Below are 25,591 nucleotides of genomic sequence, written 5' to 3'. Positions count from 1 at the left end.
CTCGCCCACCTGCCTCTGGGCTGGGGCTGCTGGCGCCCCCGCCTCAAGCGGCCACCTCTGCCGCCAGCCGGTCCAGGGCCTCGGTCTCCCGGGCTCCCTGCTCGGTGAACTCGGAGCTCAGCTGCCACACCTTCACCGTGCCCTGGGCGTCGCCCGCCGCCAGGAGCTGGGTCTGCTGGCTGTTAAACTCCAGACAGTAAACCGGGCTTTCATCCTGGGTCTGCTGGATAGAAACCGTGGGCCTCTGGGAGTTTTTCTGGAGGTCAAACAGCTGCACGTCCCCTTCAGGGAGAGAGAGAGGAGGGGTCCCGCCTCAGCCTCTCCAGAGCGCCCCCTGCCCCTGGGAGAAAGGGAGGCCCCCGCAGGAAGTCAGGTGAGGCCAGGTGAGCTCTCCCAACCTGGGGTTGCAGGATTGCGCTGGGCCCGCGTCGCCTACGCAGACCCACGCCCGGGACCCATCCCCTACCTGCCCCAGAAGCGGCAGCAAACACCAGCGGGCGCACCGGGGACCAGCGCACGGCGAACAGGTACTTATGGGACAGCTGCAGGGAGGTCAGGGGCTGGGCCTGCAGCATGGAGTACAGGTGGACGTGGCCGTCGGTGCCTGCGCTCAGGAAGAGATTCCTACACGCGAGCAGAGAGAGCCGGAGGGGGTGAGTGCCGGGTGGGGGCAGGCCGAGCCTCTGCCGGGCCCCTCCCTGAAAAGCCTCCCCCAAACCTGGGGCCAGTCCTCGCCCGGTTCCCCGGAAACCAGGGCTCACGTGGGGTGACCTGGGCAGCTCCCTGGTGTGGCCCTCACCACCACCCCCACCCGTGCCTGTGACCCCGGGGCTGACGGCGGCACCGCCCCAGGCCGGGGCCTTCCCTACCTGTGGAAGGGGGAGCAGCTCACAGAGTAGACGGGCCCGCCGTGGGGAGAGAAGGTGAACTGCGCAGGGGCCCTCAGGGGCACAGAGCTGGGCATCCGGGTGAGGGCGGCCTCCTCCACTGCCAGGGAACACTTGAGCGGGAAGCCGCCTTCCGTGCCCACGACAAAGAGGCTGGGGTCGAAGCTGGAGAAGGCCACTGCCGTGGCGCCCACCTGGGTCTCCCCGCGGTGAGGCTGCAGAGTCACAGGGGCGGTCACAGGCTCTGGTGCACGCTGGGCCCGAAGAGGTCACGCCGCGGGCCCAGCTCAGCTGGCCCCCAGGCGGCCCTGCCCTTCCACCCCCAGGCTGGCCTCCTCGGGGACGTCCCGCCGGCCAGGGCCGCGGCCTCAGTCCCGCGCACCTTCTTGAGCTTGGTGTTCCGCGGGAGCTGCTGCACCACCAGGGCGAACCCCTCCGTGAGCTGCAGCTGGCCGGCCCCGGCCCCCTGCCAGAGCAGCACCTTGCCGTCGGTGGCCACGCTCAGCAGCTGGAAACGGTGGCTGTGCCGGGGCTCTGCCAGCCACAGCACCTGGGAAGGTCAGGGCCAAGGCTGGAAAGGGCGTCCTGCCCCCACCTCCGAACAGGACCAGGTGTCACGTTCCACCCCCCCTTCTCTTCCAGGAAATAAGGGACAATGCTGGGGGAGGCCTGGCAGCCAGCCTCATCCTCAGGGGCATGACCGGAGGGTCCCCAGGGCCCTCCCCCAGCAGAAGCCGGGACGCAGAGCCCCTCGCTGCAGCCCGCAGGAGGCTGGGGGTGGCCTGGGCCTGCGGTGACACGCGCGCCGAGAGCTCTCGAATGCACAGCAGCCGCCAGCTCCCCGGTGCCGTGGCCCTCCCGCAGGGCCAAGCCCCCACCCCAGTGACGTCGCCCTCCCCCAGGGCCAAGCCAGGCGGCTGCCTTCCCTCCCGCCCTGCCCCAGGGGCGGGCCCGTGCCGGCGGGACCTGAGGAGGCTCTGACCTGGTACACGGGGTCCGTGTGGGTGTCGTCGGTCAGGCCCGTGCGCCAGAGCAGCGGGTCCTCGGGGCGGCCGGTGTCCCACACCAGCACCTCGCCGCTGTACAGGCCCCCTGCGGCAGCGAAGGGGCTGAGCAGGAGCAGACTGCGCCCTGCAGCCGGCTCCTGGCCAAGCACCTGCCCCGCCGCCCACCCGGAAAACCGCCCCAGGAGGCGCGGCCCTGCGGCCCCACCCCGCAGTCTACTTGTGGGGCCCAGCACTGGCCTCCTTCTGCATGACCCCGCGCCCACAGCCCAGCAGGCGCAGCCCCTACCCTCAGGCCCGGCCCGCCCAGTGCTGCTCCCTCCTGGCTGCAGCTCCACGCCCCTCCCGGCCCCTCCTACATCCCGGCCTGGGGGCTGAGGGCCCAGTGGAGAGCCACTGACCTGCGATGTGGGACGGCTGTGTGGGGTGGAAGGCCAGGCACATGACGGCGCTGGGCACCTCCACCACCACCGAGGGCTGCCGGGGGTTCAGGCCGCGCCGGTCCAGGTTCCAGGCGCACACGAAGGCCTTCAGGGTGCTCCAGTCCCCGTCATCCAGCCTGCGGGGACGCACCGCGCTGGCCCCGCCGCCCTCCTGGCTCCCAGCCTGTCACCCCACCCACCCCGGCCCACCACACACACAGGCCCAACCAGCACAAGCTCGTCCAGGGCACCCCAAGAAAAGGGAACCCAGGAACCAAGGATGGGCCCGTGACATGGCAGGGGGGGCCCACTTGGCTAAGTCGGGGAGCAGCTCATGGAGAAGGGGTGGGGTGGCTGTCAGTGGGCGTGGGGCGAGCAGGGAAGGCGGCCGGCTGGCAGGCAGCAGGCGCCCTCGGGGCCAGAAGCCCTCCCTCCCCGCCAGCCAGGGCCAGCGCTGCCGGGCAGCCCCGAGCAGACAGCCCCGGGACGGCCAGCTCTTCGCCAGGCGCGAGAGAGACGGGTGCAGGTGAGGGCCTGAGGTGCTCCCCGTGCCCCGACACCCCACCCTACGCACCGGCCGTAGGCGCAGGCCACCACGGAGCCGGTGGTGTTCCAGGACACGCTGGTCACGTGCAGCCCCCGCGCCTGGGCCGGGGGGTAGCCCAGGGTGTGCAGGCAGGTCACCTGCAAGCGACGAAGACACCAACCTTGAGGCCCGATCCGCCCAGCAGGGCGCCCCATGGCGACCAAAGCCACACGGGCCTGGGCCTGGGCCCTGAGTGGCTCGTGTCCACTGCTCACTCGGGGGGTCAGGTGCCAAAGAGGATGCGGCCAGAAACCCGGAGGGAGAGGTGCTGAGGGGCGGCCCTCGGCACCTTCCCCGGACACCCTCCCACGGCTCTGGCTTTGGCGGGGAAGGGCGGGCCCAGCAAAGGGCCTGTACTCGGTGCCGCAGAGACCCACTTAGCAATGGTGATGGGGTCCCGTAAGGTCACAGGGAGGCACCTCACGCGCAAAGAAGGCTGTGGAAGCCCCAGCGCCCGGCGTCTCAGCGCGCGGCAGCCCGAAGCCCGAGGGAGAAGGCGGCCGAGGCTGGCGCTGGAGGACCAGGCCAGACGCTCTGGAAGGCGAGTGCACACGGGCCGCAGCTCCTGGGAGAGCTCTGCGCTGCTTCCCTCAAGAAACCTCCCAGGAAAGCAACAAAGTCCGCACAAAGACCATGCGGCGGGAGGGCTGATGTCCTGCGCGCCTTCCCCCAGGGCAGGAGAGATGGGGGGTGGGGGGGCAATAGCCGCACCCCCTCAGTGTGTGAGACCCTCAGTCTCACACACACACACACACACACACACACACACACACACACCACCCCCCCACCCCCCACCCCGGGCACTGCACAGGCCGGCGGGCTCTAGAGGTGAAGCGGATGCCTGGGATTCCGTGCCTGGGCCTGAGGCGGAGGCGTCTGCACCTGCAGCCGCTGGGAGGGCCCTCGCAGGAGACGGAGGACGAGGGGACAGCGGGCCGCACGGCGCCGTCCCCGTCCTTGGGAAGTTCTCCCTGACGAGGCGGCGACAGGCACCGCATGTCGCTCCCGCACGGGACAGGCCAAGGCTGCGCGGCCTGCCCCCCGCCGGGCGTTCCATAAAGACTGGGCCTCTTGTGGGGAACGTGGCTGCTTCCGTGACCAGAACATCCTGTAAAGGGGCGGAGGCCGGCACTTGGAAGGCGGCTGGGAAATGGGGCGTCGGCAGCGGGAGAGGCCAGAGCAGGCGGAGGGCAGACACCCCCTGGGTTCCTCCTGCGGAGGCTGCGCAAGACACCAGCGCTCGGGGCGGCCGCGGGGCCCTGCCGACTTTTTCAGAGCGATTCTGAGGATTTCTCTCAAACCAACCAACTCTCCAAGGCCTGCCAGCGATTTGGTGGGCACAGGGCGGCCACCAGCACGGCGCGGGGAAGCAGGAGGACGGGCTGAGCTCACGCCCACTGGAAACACACTTAACTCAGTGGCGAAAGGACGAAAACATCGCATTACCGTAAGTTTGACCAGGAACATGGAGGCTGGCGTGGCGGGGTGGGTGGCCCTTCACGCAGAGGCGCCCGCGTGGGACACTGAGGCTGTGCCCAGGGGCACTTCGGGGTTCACTGGGCGGCACTCAGGGCCGGGTCTTCTCCAGACCCCTGGAGGTGCTGGGGCCCAGAGCACAGCAGGGAAACCAGGCAGACCAGGCCTGTCACAGCTGTGCGACCCTGGCCGGGTCACTTAGCCTCTCTGATCCCCGTCCACCAAGTGGAGCTCCTACAGTTGCCCTGAGGAGTAAGTGAAAGCCCAGACTCCCTAGCGCCTGAAGGGAGCTGATCCAGAATGAGCTTCCCTGGTTCAAATCTCGCCTCCACTGGCTGCTAGTTCACTGTGATTCTGGAAAAGTTACTTCACCTCCTGGTATCCGTCTCAAGTATCAAATGGAGGTCAAGGCTGCACCTCCTTCAACGACAGCAGGGAAGGCGCTGTGATTTATAAAACTAACTCAGGTCAGAACCTGGCAAAAGGTAAGAGCTGGGTGAACGCTGGTGCCATTATGGGGACTGTTGTGACTGGGGCTGCAAAAGGGGAGGGCGAGGCATGGAGGGAGGCTGGACCTGCGGCCTTGGAGGGAGACAGCGGCCCAGCCCGCACCCCCCCTCCACCCCGCCCGTGTGGCTCCCCTACCGTCTGCTGCTGCTCCGTCCAGTTCACCTCAAAGCCGTCAAAGGCGTGGCTCTGCCAGTTCTTGTTCAGCTCTCGAATAACCAGGGGCTCCACTCGGCGAAGAAAGGCTGCCAGCCGCGGGCCTTCGTGCCGGGACACAGCCAGCACGCCGGCCGGCGCCGGGGCCTGCGTCTGCACCTCGGCGTCCGCACGCTTCCGGGTCTGGGCCGACGCCTCGGCCGTGGCGATGCTGGCGGTCTGGCAGCTTTTCTGGGGGAGGAGAATGACACTGAGCAGTCGCAACTGGTGGGTAAGGTGGGGAGACTGACGCTGGGGGTCAGGAAGTACATGAGCCCCTCGACTCTCCGAAACGCGCCAAGGAGAAGTAATGCACGGCCTGTAACGCAGCCGGCAACGCCAGTGTCAAAGTCACTGAAAGGGAGTCGTTTCTCCAGCCGGCCACTGGCGCTGCAGGCCACCGTTGACCTTTCACCTGGAGCGAACGGCCTATGTCAATTACTCTTCAATTTCAAAACCCAAGAGCAGTCCCCGCTGGGCTGCGCGCGCCGGTCACCACCCCGGGCTCGCCCTCCCCCCGGCTGAGCACCCCCTTCCGCGCCATTTCTGCTCAGGCCAGCGGAGCTGCTGCTTCCGTGCGCCCAGAGTCTGGCGCTTCCTCTAGGAACTAGTCCATCTCTGGAAGAGGAACCCAGTCTGCCGGGTGCGAAGACCCCTCCACCCTCCTAGCCCACGGAGGAACCACAGGGACCCCCAGCTTGCCAGCCAGAGCGCTGGCCCACCCCCAGACCACAGTGAGTGGTTCAGGGCGCCACATGACCCAGAACAAGCCTGACATTGGAAGGGAGCCAGGAGTGCCCGTTCTGAAGATGCCAACAGCTGAAAAGCACGTCATCTTAGAGCTGGCACGCGGGGAAGCTGAGATCTGCAGAGCACTCGCTGGCTTCTCCCTGCCCTGGCAGTGCCTCTCGGGGGCCGGGGTACCTGCCAAGGCCCCGCGTGACCGCAGGCAGCACGCGTGTGCATGGGGAGCAAGTTGGCAGGAGGCAGGCTACTCCCCACCTGCCCGCTCCGCACCCTGCCAGCCGCTCCACCCTCGCCCCCAGGCGGGCTGCGGCTCCGGCCAGGGAAGGAGCTGCCAGTCGCCGTTTCTCATGGACATGGGCCTTCCCAGCGGGCCTCTGTCTCCACTTGCCAGGCACTGCCTGGGCGCAACGGATGGAGCAGAAACTGTGAAAGAGTCCCGCGCCCGGGAGGAGGCTGTTGGCGACAAGAACTGATCAAATGATCAAATGCACACGGCGCCAGCGCTCGTGGCACTGAGGGCAAGACGGGCGCGGCCAGGGAGGCCGAGGGGGGGGAGAGGGGGGCCGGGCAGCACTCGGCAGGCAGCGGAGCAGGACAAGGACAAGCGCTGCGGGAAGGAGTGTCCGGGCGGGGCGCAGGGTGGGGCTCCGATGCTGGCCGAAGGGAGGCGGCACGTGGGGGCCACCAGGGGTCTGAGCGCCAAGAGGGCAGGTTTCCAGCAGGTTTCCTTGGGTGTAAGCGCAGGACCCCACAAACAGGGTCAGGACCTGAACCCGGCACGGCCCCTCTGGCTGCTCAGGAGAAAGCAGGGTGTGAGGAGGAGGCTGGCAGCCCAGGCGGGGGGGTGACCGGGGCAGAGAGGGTGTGGTCGCAGAGGTGGGGGACCCGGGGGCTCCAAGATGTTGAGGACAGAGAGTGGAAAGGACGGGATGGGCTGGGAGCACAGACAGGCGGGAGGTGTCCCAGCAGCCCCTGTGCTGTCTGCTTTGAGAACAGGTGACAGGGTGACAGGCGTCTGTGGGTGCTGCCCGGCCCCCCTCCAGGAGACGCCTCCCAGACATCCACAGGCAGGGGTCGGAACGCCCCAGAGCGGTCAGAAGGCTCTGGAAAGTGCCAGACGAGATGGGACTTGGAAGCCACAGGCCTGGAGGTGGCCACGAGGGAGCCGCACGCCGAGGAAGGAACGGCCGGCTCAGGATCGGGGCGCGCACACACGTCTCACATCCAGGCATCGCGGGTGAGGCTCAGACTTCCTAGACGCCACGAGGACGGGCGCGGGACCAGCTAGCTCTGTCCCCAGAGCTTCACAGGGTCACCTGACCTCACAGCCCCCCTCTCAATCAAATCCTGTTTTTATACGCCGGCGGTGGCGCCGCGGACAGAGAAGTTAAACAACTCCCCCACGGTCGCACAGCAAGAGCCTGAACCCGGCAGCCCGGCCCCTGACACTACACGGCCCTCCTGAGGCATCTTCTCCCGGCCGTCTAGATCCCGCCCCGATCCCACCGGACAAACTCGACGCAGCGTTTCCCAGAGAATGTGGCACGATGGTCTCAGTATAAAAATTCCTGTGAAATCACAAACACACGAAGAGAAGCTTAACATCACCGATCACTGAGGGACTCAAGCCACGGGAGAAACCACCCCCATCAGGGGGCTGCGGCCAAGAGCAGAAAACAAGCCCTGGTGAGGACACGGAGAATCGAACCCTGGGCACTGCTGGGGGAATGCTACAGTGCAGTGCAGCCACCGTGGAAAAGAGAATGGAGCGGCCCCCAAATTAAAGACAGAACTTCCATGGGCCTCCCCTGGTGGCGCAGGCGGTTGAGCGCAGCGCTGTGAAACTGTCCACAGCTTCTGCAGCGCGGGTTCGATCCCGGCCGGCTGGCGAGAATCCCACCTGGTGCGCAGACCGCTCCTGTCTCCCCGCTGCTCCCCTCAGCAGTGTCTTTCATCAGTCTGCCAGTTCTGCTCCCCACTCTGTCTCTGGTGAATCCTCTCACCTCCCCGCGCATCTGGCCTGCACCCCGGTTCTTGTCTGTGTGAATAAATCTTTTTTTTTTTAAAGATTGATTTACTTATTTATACAAGCACTGGGCACAGCCAGAAGCACGGGAGGGTGAGAGAATTCACCAGAGCCAGAGCGGGGAGCAGAGCAGGCAGAAGGACCGAAGTACACTGCTGAGGGGAGCAGCGGGCGGCAGGAGAGGTCTGCGCGCCATGTGGGACCCTCACCGGAGGCCGGGGATCGAACTGGTATTGCAGAGGCTGCGGGCAGCTTCGCAACCCAGCGCTCAACCGCTGCGCCACCGGGGAGGCCGCCATGAATAAATCTTGAAAAAAAAAAGAACTTCCATCAGATCCAGCAAGTCTACTTCTGGGTCTGTACCCCAAAGACCCAAAAGCAGGGTCTCAGAGACACTGTGCGACCATATTCACAGCAGCATCACGCGCAAGAGCCGAAGACAGACACCACCCAAGTGTCCAGCGACCACCCAATGGGTGAGCACAACATGGTCATCGATGGGGAGGAATATTATTCAGCCTTGAAAAAGGAAATTCTGCCCCTGCTATGACACGACACGGATGAGCCCAGGGGAGAGGACACCAGTGAAACACGGCGGTGACAGGACAAACATTGTGATCCCGCCTACATGAGGGGCCTGGAGTCGTCCAGAGTCAGCGTGGAATGGCGGGAGGGCAGGGACCAGGGCTGGGGGCCAGTCAGGACACAGTGGGGCCAGCGCTCCAGACTGACAAAGCGAAGAGTTCTGGGAACAGAGGGCAGCTGGTGACGGCTGCGCAACCACGTGCAGACTGGACAGCAGCGAACCGTCCAGAGACAATGGTTAAGGAGGAAAACATAGAAAGGTCAAAATGGTAAATTTTGTTTTAACACAACAAAAAAAAGTGAAAAAAAAAAAATCACCCCAGCAAAAAGGTCCACAGAGCACGTTCTGCACAGCTGTCTGCACCCCTCGGCATCCCTGCAGGGCCTGCTGACACAGGCAAGTGGGCAGAAGCCAAAGGAGACTTCTGGGAAGAGAACAACGCGCAGCCAATGACACCGCACGGGCACTTCCTTCTGCGGACTGCCAAGAAACCAGCGTCAGTATCTGTTCACCCTGGGCGCCTGCCCCGAGAACCGGCCTGGGCAGTGCTGAAGGCGCAGGGCGCTGGGTGCAGCCCGGCCCCCCACAGCTCAGAGGCGGAGGGGCCGCGGGGGGCGGGGGCTCACACTGGGCAGCCAGAGGAGGAAAGGACCCATTGCCAGCCCAAGCCCACCCGGCTCCGGGTCTGCGTCTGAGCCTCAGTGGCCACAGCAGAGCTGGCGGGAGGCGGACTCCGTGGCAGGGGCTCAGACAGGCGAGGAGACACCTTCCGGGGACCCGGCCGCAGGCACCCATTTCTCAGCAAACCTCCTACCCAAGCCACAGGCTGGGCCCCAGCACAGAGACGGATGAGAAGCATGCGCTGACCCGGGCTGGGCCACGGGGGTTCTCCCAGGGAGACCCAGAACTGACCGTCACCAAGTTAGCCAGGCACCCCGGAACTGAACGTAGAAACTGGGTGATGAGCCCAGCCACCGGCGCCACAGAGAAGGCGTCAGGGGAGGCATGGCCACAGCTGAGCCGGGAGGTGCAGGGGCCCCGGGGGTTTCTCAGGACCAGCGGTCCCTCCACTGAGGCGCGGAAGAGGCCTCTGCATCCTAAGAGGGGGCAGGAGCTGGTGTGGGCTGCCCCGGTACCTGCAGGCAGACTCCCACATGGAAGGAAACCCCAGGGGGCGGCCTAACTCCCAGACCTCGCCCGGAAGTAAGGGGTCTGGGCTGCTCTCAAGGACAATGACTTCGAGGCCCATCGAGTTCAGGGACACCTGTCATGACGGAGGAAGCGGCCCCTCCGGGACAGGCAGGGCCCACCAGCCCATAGATGGCCACGGCCAGGCGACAGGGGACCAGCTCTCCCTACTTCGTGGACACCAGGGTCTAAGGTGCGTGTGAGACTCAGCCATTCAGAAGCCGCGTGCCAGGGAGAGCCACTGCCGGTGTCCACCCGGGGGAGGCGAGGGGTTCACGGCCACAAGCCGAGCCCCCGGCCTAATGGAAACACGCTCCGGGGGTCTGTGACTGGGCAGCGAATCACACCAATCGCCCGCAACCGCTCTGTGGGGAGGCGACGTCACCACAAGGACCCGTCATGAGACATGCTCCTTTCTAAGATCTGTTGCAATTTGTGGGGCCGGGTGGGGTGGCCTGCACCTGAGGAAACGGAGCACCCACAGAGAGGAAAGTGAGGTCTGGGAAGAGGACCCCTACTCCCCTGGGCCGCAACAACCACCAGCAGGTGCTGAGCTCACAGCTTCTCACCTCACCCCCAAGCAGCTGGCCACCTGACCCCAGAGCGGAAGGGAACCTGAGAGAACATTCTAGACTACCTAGACCAGTGTTCTTGGTGAGGGGCCCCAGGATCACCTGGAGGCTAGAAGACAAACTGCGGACTGCCCCCTTTTTGCCTCCAACCAGTTTCAGGTTTGGTGAGTTTGGGGTGGGGCAGAGAATTGTTAACCAGCCCCCAGGTGACGCTGATGCTGCAAACACCAGATACAGGCCTCGCCCTCAATGTCAGCTCCCCTCCCTCCCCGCCACCACGCTGGCCTGGTGTAGTCAACCCTCGCATGACCCCCTTCCACTGTCCCCCTACTCTGGGGGCCTGGGTTCCACCTGGGGCAGGTGGGACAGGGCTCCTCCTGAGGCTGAGGAGCGCTATCAAAGGGGAGCCCCCAGGGTGATGCTGCCCAGAGGGTAGGCGTGACAGCCGGGGGTCACCCTGCCACTTCCCTTCAGGCCACCTCAGTGGCTCCTCCCAGAATCCCCTTCCCTCAGGCTCCCTTCACCTCCACTCTCCTCAGTCCCGCCCACGCACTCTTGAAGGCTCAGGTGTGCCAGGAGCCGGGCTGACTCCACCTGATTCAGGGCTCTCTCCACCCCATACCACAAACCCCGAGCATGGACGCCGCCAGTTTGACCCAGGTATCAAGTTCAGGTTGACGCCAAGAAGCAGACGCGGCAGCGGAACTGTCTAGATCGCGTGGAGGTGAGCAGGTGAGTGGAGGCAACGTGGACAGCTGAGCGGCCTCCGGCGCGGCCTCCGAGAGCGAGGGGTAACTGAACCCTGCACAGACGGGCCTCCACGCCCAGTCTCTGGCTCACTTGAACTTGCCTTGGAGATGATCAAGGCCACGGCCCCTCACAGGATGATGTGGAGCGACTGTCAACCAAGAGGGTGACCATGGGCACTTCCCGAAGCAGGCGCCTGCTGGGCTACCCCTCCTTCCGAACTGTAATTACTAAGGTCATTTTTGCGTTGTCTTAGTTCTTTTAATCCCTTCCCATGTGCCCTGAGAAGAAATCTAGATCAAACCCAGAAAGGTTAAGAACCAGCTTAGGGGCCTCCCTGGTGGCGCAGTGGTTGAGCGCTGCGTTGCGAAGCTGCCCGCAGCCTCTGCGGCGCCGGTTCGATCCCCGGCTGCTCCCCGGCCACCAGAGGAGGGTCCCACATGGTGCACAGACCTCTCCTGCCGCCCACTGCTCTCCTCAGCAGTGTATTTCGTCGGTCTGCCTGTTCTGTTCCCCACTCTGGCTCTGGTGAATTCTCTCACCCTCCCGCGCTTCTGACGTACCCAGTGCTTGTATAAATAATAAATAAATCTTTAAAAAAAAAAAAAAAAAAAAGAACCAGCTTAAATTCTAGAAAAACCAAGTGCAAGAATCAAGGCGCAGGCGGGAGACGCCTCCAGCAGGGGGCGCCAGGAGCTGCAGGGCCGATCCCACCCCGGCGGGGAGACGCGCAGCTGAAGCTTGCCCATGGGGTGAGGGCGCACAAGAATCACCCAACAAGTGTTCCCTGGTTCCTCTGAAATGCGAAAGCTCACAAGGCGCTGCCCCTGCCCCCCAGGAGCTCACGATCCCAAGGAGACGGCCCAGGCGCGGGAAGGCCCCCCAGGAGGGGTTCGGGAGCCAGGGGGTAATGGTTGCCCACTGGGGATGTCCTCGACAGCACTGCGGGTGGTGAGTTGTACATTGTTTGTAAAGAATGTGGATGGATGAAAGCGGTGGTTCTGCAGTGTTACTCTGCCTTCCCAGGGCCTGCGGAGCTTTTAGAAAACCAGATTCCCGGGTCACCCACATACCAGCTAAGTCAGAATCATGGGGGGCTAAGACTCAGGCACCTACACCCCTCAAGAGTCTCCAGCATGCAATGGTCAGCCTTGTTTGAGACACAGACCTGAGCAGGGTGGGAGGGAGGGAGGGAGAGGCCCTGGGCCTCCACAGGGGCTGGTTCCTGAGACTCCCACCCTCCCCCTGACCCTGAACACTGAGTTTTAAAACTTGCTCTCCTAGCTGCAATCTCATTGGACCCCACAGAAAGTATTCCTGCAAGATCCCCTCCGCAGGTGCCGGCCCCAGGCCAACCCAGGTCTCCCACCCAAATCCCAGACTCTTGTCCCTCTGGACAAGAAAAGTCGAGTCAGACCAAAGATCATTAACACTAAAAAATATTTTTTTAAATCCATCACTGGAACATGGAAGGACATTCCAATACTGCTTCACTACATGGTTTGAATTAGTCAAAGCACTTACAAAATAATTAAGAAGCCAAATAAAAAGTTAGCTAATGGGCCTCCCAGGTGGCACAGCAGTTGAGCGCTGGGTTGCGAAGCTGCCCGCAGCCTCTGCAGTGCTGGTTCGATCCCCGGCTGCTCCCCGGCCACCGGAGGAGGGTCCCACATGGCGCGCAGACCTCTCCTGCCGCCCGCTGCTCCCCTCAGTAGTGTACTTTGGTCCTTCTCTCTGCTCTGCTCCCTGCTCTGGTGAATTCTCTCACCCTCCCGTGCTTCTGACTGTACCCAGTGATTGAATAAATAAATAAATAAATCTTAAAAAAAAAAAAAGTTAGCTAAACACTCATCAGTGATATTATTGATAATAGGAAAAAGCTGGAAACAACCTTAAACCCATCCACAGGGGTTGGTTTAGATTAAATGAAGTTGTAAAAAAAAAAAAGTCAACTGTCAGGATGGGCAAGGTTTAGTAAGAGGATCCATAAAATGCCATTTTTGTAAAGAAAAATGTGGGGGGAAATGGACAAAATAGAGACGGGACAGGAGAAACCATGGCTGGGGTATGAGATTGCGGGGCAATCTTTATTTCTGCTCTCTTTGCTAATCCAGATTCTTCTAAATTTTGGTCACAGGTATAACCTTTCTAAAGAGGAAAAAAAAAGCTTATTTTAGAAGAAGCCGTTTGCTGCTTTCTTCAGGTGCCTGCGATAGTCTTGTAACTATGAAAGAAGTTCCGTCAGCAAGCCAGGTAAGACTGCTTCACGCCGTGCGCCTCACCTAGGAAAGCACCTCAATTATTGCAGCAGTTCCTAGGGCCCGACAGGTGAAAGCTGGATCTACAGGCACATTAACAAGCCTCACCATTCAGGGGAAAAAAGGGCAGATTGGATCAGCGGTTTCCAATCTGGAGTCTCTGAAACTGGAAATCCTCGGCAAACAAGAGTTATTTCAAGTCTTTTCTCTTCAGGCCAGTGGCTGCGAGGGATACCTTTCTCTGCAACTGGATGGGCAAATTTCACTAAAATATCCACTGCCTTCGCTTCTCTCTAGGGTCACTGCAAAGCGGCCTGAAGCTGGTGTGGTGGGAGAGACCTGGGCTCTGCAGGTGCAAGCCGAGCCTCAGCTTTCTCTTCTGGGAAACAAGCGACGCCCCCCACCCGTCTTCATGCTCCTGTTCTTCACTGAAAATAAGGCACCATCTTTACATCGTTAAAATGACCTTTAAGGCCCTATTTGATCTGCCTCTTCAACCTGACCCGGGACCACGCTCCCCTTCCCCAACTGCTTCACCTCCTGCCACCACCCCTGGCCTCTGCACCCACAGCGGCTGGGCCTGGACCCAGTTTGTATCCGCTTGGCTGAGGCTCCCCAAGTCTTTGCTCAAACGCCCCCCCCCCCCCCAATGATGACCACCCTCTTCCCCAGCCCGGTCCTTCTTAATTCCTGACTTTCTGTGGCGCACAGCCCCTTGTTCGCCGTCTACACCCTGCGGCTTCACTGGCTGCCAAGGGCTGCGCCCCGCGGCCCCCCACGCGCGCCGAGAGGGAGCAGGGCCCCCCCGGGGTGGCGCCCCCAGCGCTCTGCGCAGCCAACCCTCAGAGGACCCACCCCCGCGGCGCAGCCCCTCTTCTCCTCAAAGCCCCCCGTTGTGTGCTTCTGACGAAACCACTAGAAAACCGAAGCGTCCTGGCGCGCAATCTGCTCGGGTCGCAAAACCCAAGTCGGCTGGAAATGCCCACAACCTGCAGCTCCCACGAAATCCTTCAAAACGTGGGGTCTCTGTAGTTCTTTAAAGAAAGAACTTTGTTGCTGTTGTTCAAAGACTGGGGGAACCGGGGTGAGCGCATCCCAGGGGTTCGTTTCTGGGGATCAAAATACAAAAACAAACGGTGGGACGTCGGAGCCTGGCCCGGCGGCCCCTCGCCTCCCGCCCGCGCCGCCCGCGCCGGGCCCGCGCCCTCACCGTCTCCCCGCGGATGCCCTGGGCGCCCCTCCACTGCGAGGGCACAGACGCCACGCCCAGGGTCTCGTCCTGCAGCGGCCCCGGCCGCCCGGGCCCCGCGCCGCTCGCAGCCCCGCCTGTCGCCAGCTCGCCGCTCCCGAGCTTCCCGCCGGCCGAGCTGCCTGGGCTGCGCGCGGGTTGCCGTGGAAACGGCTCCGCCCCCTGGCGCCGGCGCACTGGGACGCGACCTTCGCCCCCGCGCCTCCGTAGCGGAAGACTGGGAAGATGAGGCTATCGGCGCCATTTTTCAATTGGTGACAGCGCCTCCCCAAGGCCTCGGAGAAAGCGATTAATGGTGTATTTTCGGCTGGTGCGATAAGTTTGACTAGTTTTGAAGACTCCATCTCCAAAAGGGACACGCTGGGGGCACGTAGGGCTACTCCCAGAGGGGAAAGTAGTGCGGAAATTGGGCACCTCTGCCAGGCTCAAAGATGGCGCCGAGAGGCCAGGCGCAGAGGCGACGGCGGGACACTGCGGCCGGGGCTGGGTGGAGTGTTCTGGAGCCGTGGGGCGCAGCACTGTTTGAGCAGCCGGGTAAGCCGAATACCGCTGAGCTCCAGTTAGCTGACACCTCGAAGCCAGGTGCTCCCCCTCTGAGTCTCAGTGTCTGCCTCAATAGAATGGGGATTTTTTTTTTTTTTAAAGATTTATTTATTTATGCATACAAGAGCTGGGACCGAGGCCAGCGGGGCGGGGCGGGGCGGGGAGCGGGGAGAAGATTCACCAGAGACAGAGTGGGGAACAGAACAGGCAGGTTGACTGAAAACACTGCTGAGGGGAGCAGGGGGCGAGTCAGGTCTGCTGCGCCATGTGAATTGCTCCCTGGCTGGCGGGGGATCGAACTCCTGCTGCAGTGGCTGCGGATTGCTTTAGAGGTTGCATCTTAACCCTTGCGCCACCAGGGAGGCCTAATAGAATGGTGATTTAAGAGATCTCCATGCAAACCTGAACCGGACCACATCTTTTCGTGTTAATTGAAAATAATTCGCTTAATCAGAGAATCAAAAATCGTTGCAGACAAGGGGGCAGAAATGTACCCCTACTTACTGAGAAGGCTGAAGCGCATAGCTATGACCAAAGTCACGACCATGAGCTGGCCGAATTCTTATAGAAAACCCTTCAGAAGGCCTGGGATGACTCCAATTCCAGGGACTAGCAAGCCACGTACTCAGTGACATAGATGTGTTCCCACCAACTAAAACTGTGCTGTGGACCCACAGTGAAAGGGTGAGAACAACGCCAAGGTAAGAGGCAGGGGGAGCAGCACCTCCTTCCTGCACCTGCACCTCCCTCACCTCCCACCCATTTGCCACTTCCCTGGTGGTACCCTGCAGTGTTGGAGTTCTGCAAGGACTCTCTGGGCCCTGAAGCCAGAGAAGCAGGCAGCAGCAGTCCATTGATCCTGGTTACCACCGCTGGGAGCCCATGAGCCCCTTGGGGCGCCCTAGAACATGAGTCCCAAAAGGCTGGGTGGTGGATCTTCCTGTAGCAGTTCCAAAGCCTTATACAACCAAAGTAGGAACGTGACCAGGAGAACCCGAACTGCACCAGGTCCTATGGAGATATCTTCTCAATGGCAGGAATGGCTGCAAGTTCAGCTGAGCTTCAAACCTCAAGGGGAATGTTACATTGTCACCAAATAGGGAATGGTGTGCCTGCAAGAAGGAACTAAGACCTGACTGGGAACAGAGAAGCCATTCAGTCATGGCAAGCAATCAGAAGAGCAATGATGGACTTGAGGGCTCCTTATTTAGAGCCACCTGAGCCAGTAGGCGCCTAAAGGCACACTGTTAACTGGAGCACCACTCTTCTATCATAAAGCTCCTGAAACCCTAAAATTAAGACATGAGCTCCAGTCTCATTATGAGTCAGGGCTAGATGGGTCAGTTAATGACTCCAAACAGGCCTTCTATATGTTGGACCCCAAGATGCTGAGGGCATACCAAACCTCACCCAGAATCTGGCCCACAGAGGGCTGGTCCTGAGCTCTGGCAGAGGCTATATCCGTACCATGCTGGCAAGCTCCTCACCAGAGGGCTGTCCTGAAGGAAGCCATCATGAAGTCCAGGAAGAGGCCTGGGGGGAGTGCACCGGCCCCCAAGTTTGGGACACTCAGTGTAACAGCTTTCACAAGTCCCTACGTGTTGGTACCTTGGCATTGGCCAGCCCAGAGGCTTCAACGGCCAGGCTACCTCCTGGCCACTGTCTGGTCACAAATAGGTTCTAAAAACCATGTGGAGGGTGAAATCTGGGAGCAATGAGGACCAGCTGTTTGGGCACACAAGGAAATGCCGGAAGACAAATGGAGGCTTGAGCAGCTATAACACTCCCTATACACAAAACCCCCCACCATCCAGAGTGTGCTTGAGGAGCTGGAATCACAGATGAGGTTGTATATAGAAATATGCTTGGGCCTCCCAGATGGTGCAGCGGTTGAGCGCTGGGTTGCGAAGCTGCCCGCAGCCTCTGCAGCACCGGTTCGATCCCCGGCTGCTCCCCGGCCACCGGAGGAGGGTCCCACATGGCGCACAGACCTCTCCTGCCGCCCGCTGCTCCCCTCAGCAGTGTACTTCAGTCCTTCTGCCTGCTCTGCTCCCTGCTCTGGCTCTGGTGAATTCTCTCACCCTCCCGCGCTTCTGACTGTACCCAGTGCTTATATAAATAAATAAATAAATCTTTAAAAAAAAAAAAAAGAAATGTGCTTGTCGAAATTCAAGACCCAAATAACTTCCAGTTATTGTGTGACAGCAAAGACTCTAGTTTCACGCATGTGAGTCTTATTCAATCCTCAAAACAACTCTGAAGAAACGACTGTTAGACAATAGATAAAGCAGCTGACGGTCAGAGAAGTAACTGCTCAAGGTCACCTTGTAAAGCCTAGCTCACATTTGCCTAGGACTCAAGGATGGCTGCTTGGCACCGAAGCCTAGTTCTGAACTCTTGGCAGGAGGCCTCTGGTCAGGTCCTCTGGGCCACTTTCCTCTTATCCCCGGACTCTCAGGGGACCTGAGAATCAGAGGAAACTGCCCAATCAGAGGCCCCTTTGCACTGCCCCCCAGTTTTGCACTGCTCCTCTTTAGGCTTCCCTTCAGCCAAGGCCACAAAGATTAGATTAGCAACACTGGAAAAAACACAAAAGAAATTCCTTCCTAGAAAGAAAGTAGAGCCAGACAAAATTCTCGTGGATTCTCCTTTTCACACCAAAAGAATCTCCAAACCGGGCCTCCCTGGTGGCACAAGGGGTTACGATGCAAACTATGAAGCTGTCTGCAGCCTCTGCAGCCCCAGAGGCCAGGGAGCTACCCACATGGCACAGCAGACCTCTCCTGTCTCCCTGCTGCTCCCCTCAGCAGTGTATTTCAGTGAGTCTGCCTGTTCTGTTCCCCACTCTGTCTCTGGTGAATCCTCTCAGACCCTGCATCTCTGGCCTGCACCCCAGCTCTTGTATGCATAAATAAATAAATCTTTAAAAAAAAAAAAATCTCCAAACCTCCAAGGATTCTAAAACTCACACTCACAAAAGAAGCTCAAGTCTATGGGTGTCGGGAGGTCTGAGTGGCCCTGGGTCCTCACAGTCGTGCTGCTTCCCTGCATCTTAGTGTCCTGTCTACAGCGTGAGCTCATGCAAGAGGCCCTGCCTTGCCTGCCATCGAAGGGGACTAGTTCAGGAAGAGAAAGGCAGTCCTGCGTGCTGTGTGGCCAAACACATCCACAGTGATAGAGATCAGTCCTCAAAATTGGCATTTTGGGTGATAAAGAACAATTCCAGTGGAGTGATGGGGACAAAAGCCAGCCTGCAGAGGATGTCCGGAAGAAAAGGGGAAGTAGAGAAAACAGCCAACATTAGGAAGAACCTAACACAGGAATCGGGTGTGATTGTAAATTGGGAAAACCTAATTGGAGGGTAATTGGACCTTAAAGTGTGCCCCCTCTTTCAACTAGAAATCTCACTTCACAAAGATGAAAACAAAAAAAATTCTGGGCCTTGCTGGTGGCAGAAAGGATTAAGTCTCAGCACTGTGAAGCTATCCGCAGCCATTGCAGCACATGTTCGATCCCCAGCCAGGGAGCCACCCACAGGGCGCAGCAGACCTCTCCTGTCTTGTCCACTGCTCCCCTCAGCAGTGTATTTCAGTAGATCAGCCTGTTCAGCTCCCCACTCTCTCTGTGAATCCTCTCATCCTCCCATCTCTGGCCTACACCCCAACTTTTGTATGCATAAATAAATATAATAATTCTCTAAAAAAATAGCATTACTGTGACCCTTCAGTCATCCTTAGTTTCTAAGCTGAGTCTCCAGGTACACTGCAGGTGTCATTATGTATTCGAGAAAGCTGGCTTGTGGTATGCTTCTGACACAATTCTTATGTAGATGTTTAAGAGTGGCAACTGTTGGGCCTCCCCAGTGGCTCAGCAATTGAGGATTGAGCGCTGGGTTGCAAAGCTGCTCACAGTCTCTGCCACGTCCGTTCGATCCCCGACTGCTCCCCGACTGCTCCCCGGCCACCGGAGGAGGGTCCCGCATGGCGCGCAGACCTCTCCTGCCGCCCGCTGCTCCCCTCAGCAGTGTACTTCGGTCCTTCTGCCTGCTCTGCTCCCCGCTCTGGCTCTGGTGAATTCTCTCACCCTCCCACGCTTCTGACTGTACCCAGTGCTTGTATAAATAAACAAATAAACAAACAAACAAATAAATAACTTTAAAAAAAAAAAGAGTGGCAACTGTTAAATGTTTAAGGCATAGAAAAGTTTTCTTAAGATGCTATTTACCCACAGTGTATCCTTTTTATTTTTTTTAAAGATTTATTTTATTTATACAAGAGCCGGGGTACAGGCTAGATGTGCAGGAGGGTGAGGGGATTCACCAGAGACAGAGCCGGGAACAGAACAGGCATCATGACTAAATACACTGCTGAGGAGGGCAGCAGGTGGGACAGGAGAGGTCTGCTGCGCCATGTGGATTGCTTTGAGGCCAGCGGGGATCGAGCTGGCACTGCAGAGCTTCACAGCACTGCGCTCAACCGCCTGCGCCATCAGGGAGGCCCTAAAGATTATTTTTAAAAAAGATTTATTTATTCATACAAGAACTGCAGTACAGGCTAGAGGTGTGGGAGGACGAGAGGATTCACCAGAGACAGAGCGGGGAGCAGAACAGGCAGATCTACTGAAATACACTGCTGAGGGGAGCAGCGGGGAGACAGGAGAGGTCTGCTGTGCCATGTGGGTAGCTCCCTGACCGGAGGGGATCGATCATACTGCAGTGGCTGTGGATAGCTTCACAGTGCTGAGACTTAACCCCTTGTGCCACCAGGGAGGTCCCCCTTTTTCTTTTTAGACACATAAAATGTCTCTAACAAAACCTAGAACTAGAAATCCAAAATTTTGATAGCCGTTGCCTGTGGGTTAGTTTTATTTTTCTCCCTTGGGAGTTTTTGAGTTTTATGGGACTTATCTGTGAAAAGGAATGAGTGAATGAAGGGACTGATGCTGAGCTGTGCTGGAGAGAGCTTTATACCTAGGGGGACCAGGCACTTGGGGAAACAGCTCCTCCTCAGGATGAGTCTGGAGCAGGCACGTGTGCCAGAGGGGAGGAGACTGAAAGGGAGAGCAGAGTTCGCAGGAGGAGGGGGTTGGAGCAGGAGGACTGGAGGGAGGAGGAGGAACTAAAGGTGGAGATAAAGGTGGAGATAAAGGAGGCGAAGCAGCATTGTGCTTAACCTCTTGTGCCACCAGGGAGGTCCAGATATGCCTGTTCTGCTCCCCACTTTCTCTGGTGAATCCTTTCACCCCACCCCTGCATCTCTGGTCTACACCCTAGTTCTTTATGCATAAAGAATAAAATCTTTAAAAAAATAATGGCCACCAGCTTTTTCAGATGAGATGCCTTCTCTTTGGACCCTTTGCAAGACCCACCTTGAACACGTTGGAATGTTCTCTGAGCAGACGCTGAACATTTTGTGCAGCAGGAGGTAGGAAGCACAGGACCTCCTGGAAATGGCCTGATGAGCAGGGTGGGGCCCAGTCCAGACTTTAAAGGGTGTCAGACCTGGTTGGAAAGCCAGAAACTGACCTTACTGCTGGCTAGATGCCAATTCAGTTAGTCTTTGCTGCATGCCAGGCACAGTGCTGGGCTCTGTGACAACCATGGTGTCCAGGCCGGTGGATTGACCTGCTGAGGCGGACAGACATGGCTGCCTTGCTGCTGAATTGCAATTCTGAGGAGCGAGTGCGCCAGAGGAGAGAAACTCCAGTGCCCCCAGATCAAGCAAGGGACTTGGAATCTGGTCTCCTGAGAAAGAAACCTCTCCAAGGAGGTCTGAAGGTCAGGAGGGTGGAGAGGAACCCCTCCCTGGAGGGAGGGCTCAAAGGGGAAGCCAGGCCAGGCTGAGGAGGTTTTGGTTTTTGATTTTAGCTTTTTAAAAAAAAAATAAATGTTTATTTTGAGGAAATTGTAGGCTCACAAGCAGGTGTGAGGACGAAGACAAGATCACCTGCCCCCTATACCCAGTTTCCTCCATGGCAAATTTCTGTAAGACTCTAGTACAACATAACCTAGACACCGAGACAGCAGAGATACAGGAGTTTCCATCACTCCAGAACCCCTCCACTTCTGTTTTTTTTTTTTTTTTTAGATTTATTTATTTATTTATGCATACAAGAGCTGGGGTATAGGCCAAAGGTGCGGGGGGTTGAGAGGATTCACCAGAGACAGAGTGGGGAACAGAACGGGCAGATTGACTGAAATACACTGCTGAGGGGAGCAGTGGGGAGACAGGAGAGGTCTGCTGCACCATGTGGGAAGCTCCCTGGCTGGCCAGGGGATCAAACTCATGCTGCTGAGGCTGCGGATTGCTTCATAGTGCTGTGCTTAACCCCATGCACCACCAGGGAGGCCCCAGTTCTGCTTTTTTAGAGCCACACCTTCTTCCCTCCTGACCCTGCCCCCTCCTTTATCCAGGGCAACCCCTCATTTCCACCATTTTGCCATTTCAAGAATGACAGATGAGGGCCTCCACCATTTGCCAAGAATGAAACCACTGGTTCTATTATGAAAACACCTCCGAGTAGACAGAGCACTCTATTTACATGAATCCTCACAACATGGGACAGGTTGGGTATTAGGAAAGCGCAGAGAGCTTTAGTAATTCACCCCAGGTCCTGCAGAGCTAGAGAGTGATGGGGGTTGGATTGAAACCCAGAACTATTCCATCCAGAAGCTCATGCTCCTTTTTTAAAGTCACTCTATTCCTCGGTTTTCCAGCCTGTAAGTTGGGATGCGAGGGTCCATCTCATCAGGTTGAACAGGATGGGAATGAGCCAAGTGGGTTCCCATGGGGGAGCTGGGACACAAAACAGCTCAAATGATGTTATCAGTACTTACACTTCTTAATTATTAACATCATTACCGCCAACGCCATCAGGGATCAGAGAGACCACACAAAGTGTGGGGGGGGGGGCTTGAAGATGGGGAAGATTAGACCTGAGCGCGCACACACACACACACAAACACACATGACTGGCATCCAAACAAGTGCCCTCCTGGCCAGGGCACCATCACTGATGTGTCAGGTGCTTGCTGGGCTCTGCGGACTGTGTTGGTTTCTGCCCTTAAAGAGCTTACAGTCCAGGGCCTCCCTGGTGGCACAGACGGTTGAGCACCGCACTGTGAGGCTGTCCCCAGCCCCTGCAGCGTGGGTTTGATCCCGGCCGGCTGGCAAGAATCCCACATGGTGGCGAGAATCCCACATGGCGCAGCAGACCTCTCCTGTCTCGCCCGCTGTTCCCCTCAGCAGTGTATTTATTCAGTCTGCCTGTTCTGTTCCCCACTCTGCCCTCTGTCCTCTGACCCTCCTGCACATCTGGCCTGTACCCCGGTTCTTGTATATATAAATAAATCTTGCAAAAAAAAAAAAAAAAAGAGCTTACCGTCCATACAAGAGAGATAGTTAGGTGAGCCGGGCCTTGGTTCTGAGGGGTGAGGGGGGCTGAGAGCTCAGCATGGCGCCACCACATTGTGCATCAGGAAGGGCCTCGAGGAAGACAAGGCTGAGGTCTGAAAAAAGTCAACCAGGCAAGGCTAGCTTTAAGGCAAAGATAGGAGTGGGATAAAGGGGAGTCTCCAGAGAAGGCCGTGAGCTTATGAGAGACACTGGGTCCTTGATGCTGCCACATGGGCAGGTACAGTAGGGACAAGGAGCCTGTACTTTATCAGTAGGCCTCCGAACCATTGGAGGTGGGTTTTCAGCAAGGGAGCGACTTGACTGGATTTCTGTATTAGAAGCAGCTGCCTGGGCTGAGCGGGAACAGGTCCTGGATGAGGAGGCCCTTAGTGAGCCTTGGCGTTCCCTAGCCACTCTTTTGCACTCTGAAGTTTCAACCTACTTACTTAGGAGGAATTCCAGAATGATTTAAGGGCAGCACCAGTGAACTGAGAAGGAAAATCCCCCGGAGTTCTAGGCAACAGGCAGGCAGCCTGCCCTGCTCAGCCATCGACCCTGTGCACCTCGGCCAGCCACGCAGTCACTCCCTCAGCACATGGGTAGCCCACACGGTCTGTGTGGCAGCGACTCTGTGCTCTGGAGCTGTTCTGTCTTCTCTGAGTTGACACTCGGAGCTGAGGCCACACACCTGAGTGGTTACAGGGTGAGGAGTGTGGGAAGAAGCTCAGGGTCTCTATGTCTGGTGGGAGGCTCCAGTGACCTGGAACACAGGGCTGAGGGAAGGGAAGATAAGAGGTTCAACCCCTGCCTGTCACATGGAAGCTACAAGTAACTGTCTCGTTCAACAACTGCTAACTGAATGCCTAGACTAGGGCAAGCCTGAAGGAAAATAAAGCAGGGGAGGGAACGAGAAGTGTGGGGGTGGGACAACAGTGTTATCCAGAGCGGACAGGTGAAACCGAGGGAGAATGCAACCCCTCCAGACCCTAAGGTTCCCGGCCTGGCCCTGCACCTTTGCTTGTCCTGCTCCTAGCCCTCCTCCAAGGCCCCAGCCCACCCCCACCTGGGAAGGCCTAAGTTTGAAAACTGAAAACTGACAGAAGACAAAGGAAACCTAATAAACTCATTAAAACAGGGTGAAGGGGGGCCTCCCTGGTGGCACAAGGGGTTAAGCACCTCACTATGAAGCAATCCACAGCCTCTGCAGCACGAGTTCCGTCCCCGGACGGACGGAGAGAATCCCACATGGCACAGCAGACCTCTCCAGTCTCACCCGCTGCTCCCCTCAGCAGTGTATTTCAGTCAGTCTGCCTGTTCTGTTCCCCACTCTGTCTCTGGTGAAACCTCTCACCCTCCGCATATCTGGCCTGTACCCCAGCTCTTGTATGTATAAATAAATAAATCTTAAAGAAAAACAGTGTGAAGGAAGGGAGGGGTGGGGGCTGGCTGAAACGCCTGCCCCCTTTACCTCCTAGGGCCCAGGATGATCATCCTCCCACACCCAGGAGAATGACTATAGGTTGGATCCCAGCAAGCCAGAACCATCTTGGACTGCTGCGCCTGAGCCTCCACGCGCCACTGGTTAGTGTCCTGCTAGGAGTCTGGCTTTCAGTCCTGACTCTCCTGTCCATCAGTGGGTGACCTTGTGGCCCTCTTGTCCCTCTCTGTGCCTCAGTTTCCTCTGCCTGGAACACTGTCTCCCATCTGCTCAAGAAACTTTTTCTGTCTGAGAATGAAAATGTTCTCCTTAGGCCGACCTTCCCTGAAGACTTGACAGGAAAAGCCATTCCTTCCTATTCTCTATGCACCCTGGTTGGCTGCCTTCTTGGTGGCCTTCTCAGCTGGGAATGGCATGTTCCCTGTTGGTTTCCCTGCTGGTGGTTGGTGTCTCCCAGCTCCCCCATAACTGGGAACATTGTTAATCCTCAAAAAGTATGTATCCACTTTGAAAGAATACACACAGGAGATGCTATTGCCTTGCCGCATTGAACAGCTACAAGAGCATAATAAATAGTCCTGCCGGCCTCCCTGGTGGCGCAGGGGTTAAGTCTCAGCACTATCAAGTTATCACCAGCCACTGAGGTCTGAGTTCCATCCCCGGCCAGGGAGCTACCCACATGGCACAGCAGACCTCTCCTGTCTCCCCGCTGCTCCCCTCAGCAGTGGATTTCAGTCATTCTGCCTGTTCTGTTCCCCACTCTGTCTCTGGTGAATCCTCTCACCCCCCGCACCTCTGGCCTGTACCCCAGTTCTTGTATGCATAAATAAATAAAAATACATCATAAAAAAAAAGAATGAAGACTTATTCACCAATATGAAAAAAAAGATAATTAAATGGTCCCTGTAAGTAAAGAACCTATCCAGCACAGTGCTTTGTGTTTGGGGTACCAGTGGGACCCCACAGATGGAGAGTAGAGACAAAGCAAGTAGGTGAATATTCAGTACCCCAAAATAAAGATAGTCCCCATTATACAGATTAGAAGCAAACAACTGAGGTTCACAAAGGAAGAATGATTTGCCAGGAAAATGAACAGATTTATTTTGTTGGTAGGAACTTAAACAGAAATTAACCTTTAGTCAGTTACTGATGAAGGTTATGATGTATTTCTTCCAGGGCTACAATATAATTCCTTGTGATAATGTCTCTAGAGCCATTTTTTTAGTCCTTTAGCCCTTAAAAATAAATATATCCTCTGTCCCTTGAAAATGGATTTTTTTTAAGATTTATTTTTTTTTATTTATGCGTACAAGAACTGGGGTGCAGACCAGAGGTACGGGGTGGTGAGAGAATTCACCAGAGACAGAGTGGGGAGAAAAACAGGCGGATCTACTGGAACACACTGCTGAGGGGTGTAGCAGGGAGACAGGAGATGTCTGCTGCGCCATGTAGGTCAGCTCCCTGGCCGGGGATCGAACTCAGGCCACAGTGGTGAGAGCACTGAGATTTAACCCCTAATCCACCGGGGAGGCTCCTAGATTTTATTTTTAGAGTCAGAGTAGGAACTAGATGGTGGGGATCCTATTGTGTAGGCACTGATGCTGAGTGGTAACACTGCACACCTGAGAACTATAGAATGGTATAAGCCAATGTGACATCAATAAAAAATCTTAAAAGATTTATTCAGAGACGAATGACTAAGCTGGGAGCTAGCTGGGCGATCTCTTTTGATCTATAAAATGGTTTATGAACATGACTTCTGCCCT

General features: G+C 57.9%; 1 protein-coding gene across 1 annotated transcript; it reads right to left on the bottom strand.

Annotated features, from left to right (window-relative positions):
- Positions 1–43: 43 nt before the first annotated feature.
- DYNC2I2 (dynein 2 intermediate chain 2) lies at positions 44–14,694 on the bottom strand (the record flags this gene model as incomplete). The annotated part of the gene is given in 10 exon segments (XM_084238433.1): positions 44–282; positions 467–624; positions 870–1,102; positions 1,270–1,437; positions 1,870–1,979; positions 2,293–2,450; positions 2,888–2,997; positions 5,021–5,269; positions 14,412–14,559; positions 14,561–14,694. Coding segments are annotated over 10 exon segments (1,707 nt in total).
- Positions 14,695–25,591: the final 10,897 nt, after the last annotated feature.

Source organism: Talpa europaea (genome assembly GCF_964194135.1).
Source record: "Talpa europaea genome assembly, chromosome: 7".
In the NCBI taxonomy this organism is placed as follows: domain Eukaryota; kingdom Metazoa; phylum Chordata; class Mammalia; order Eulipotyphla; family Talpidae; genus Talpa; species Talpa europaea.
Note: the sequence above shows the minus strand (reverse complement) of the source record. Positions and strands in the feature narration are given on the sequence as shown.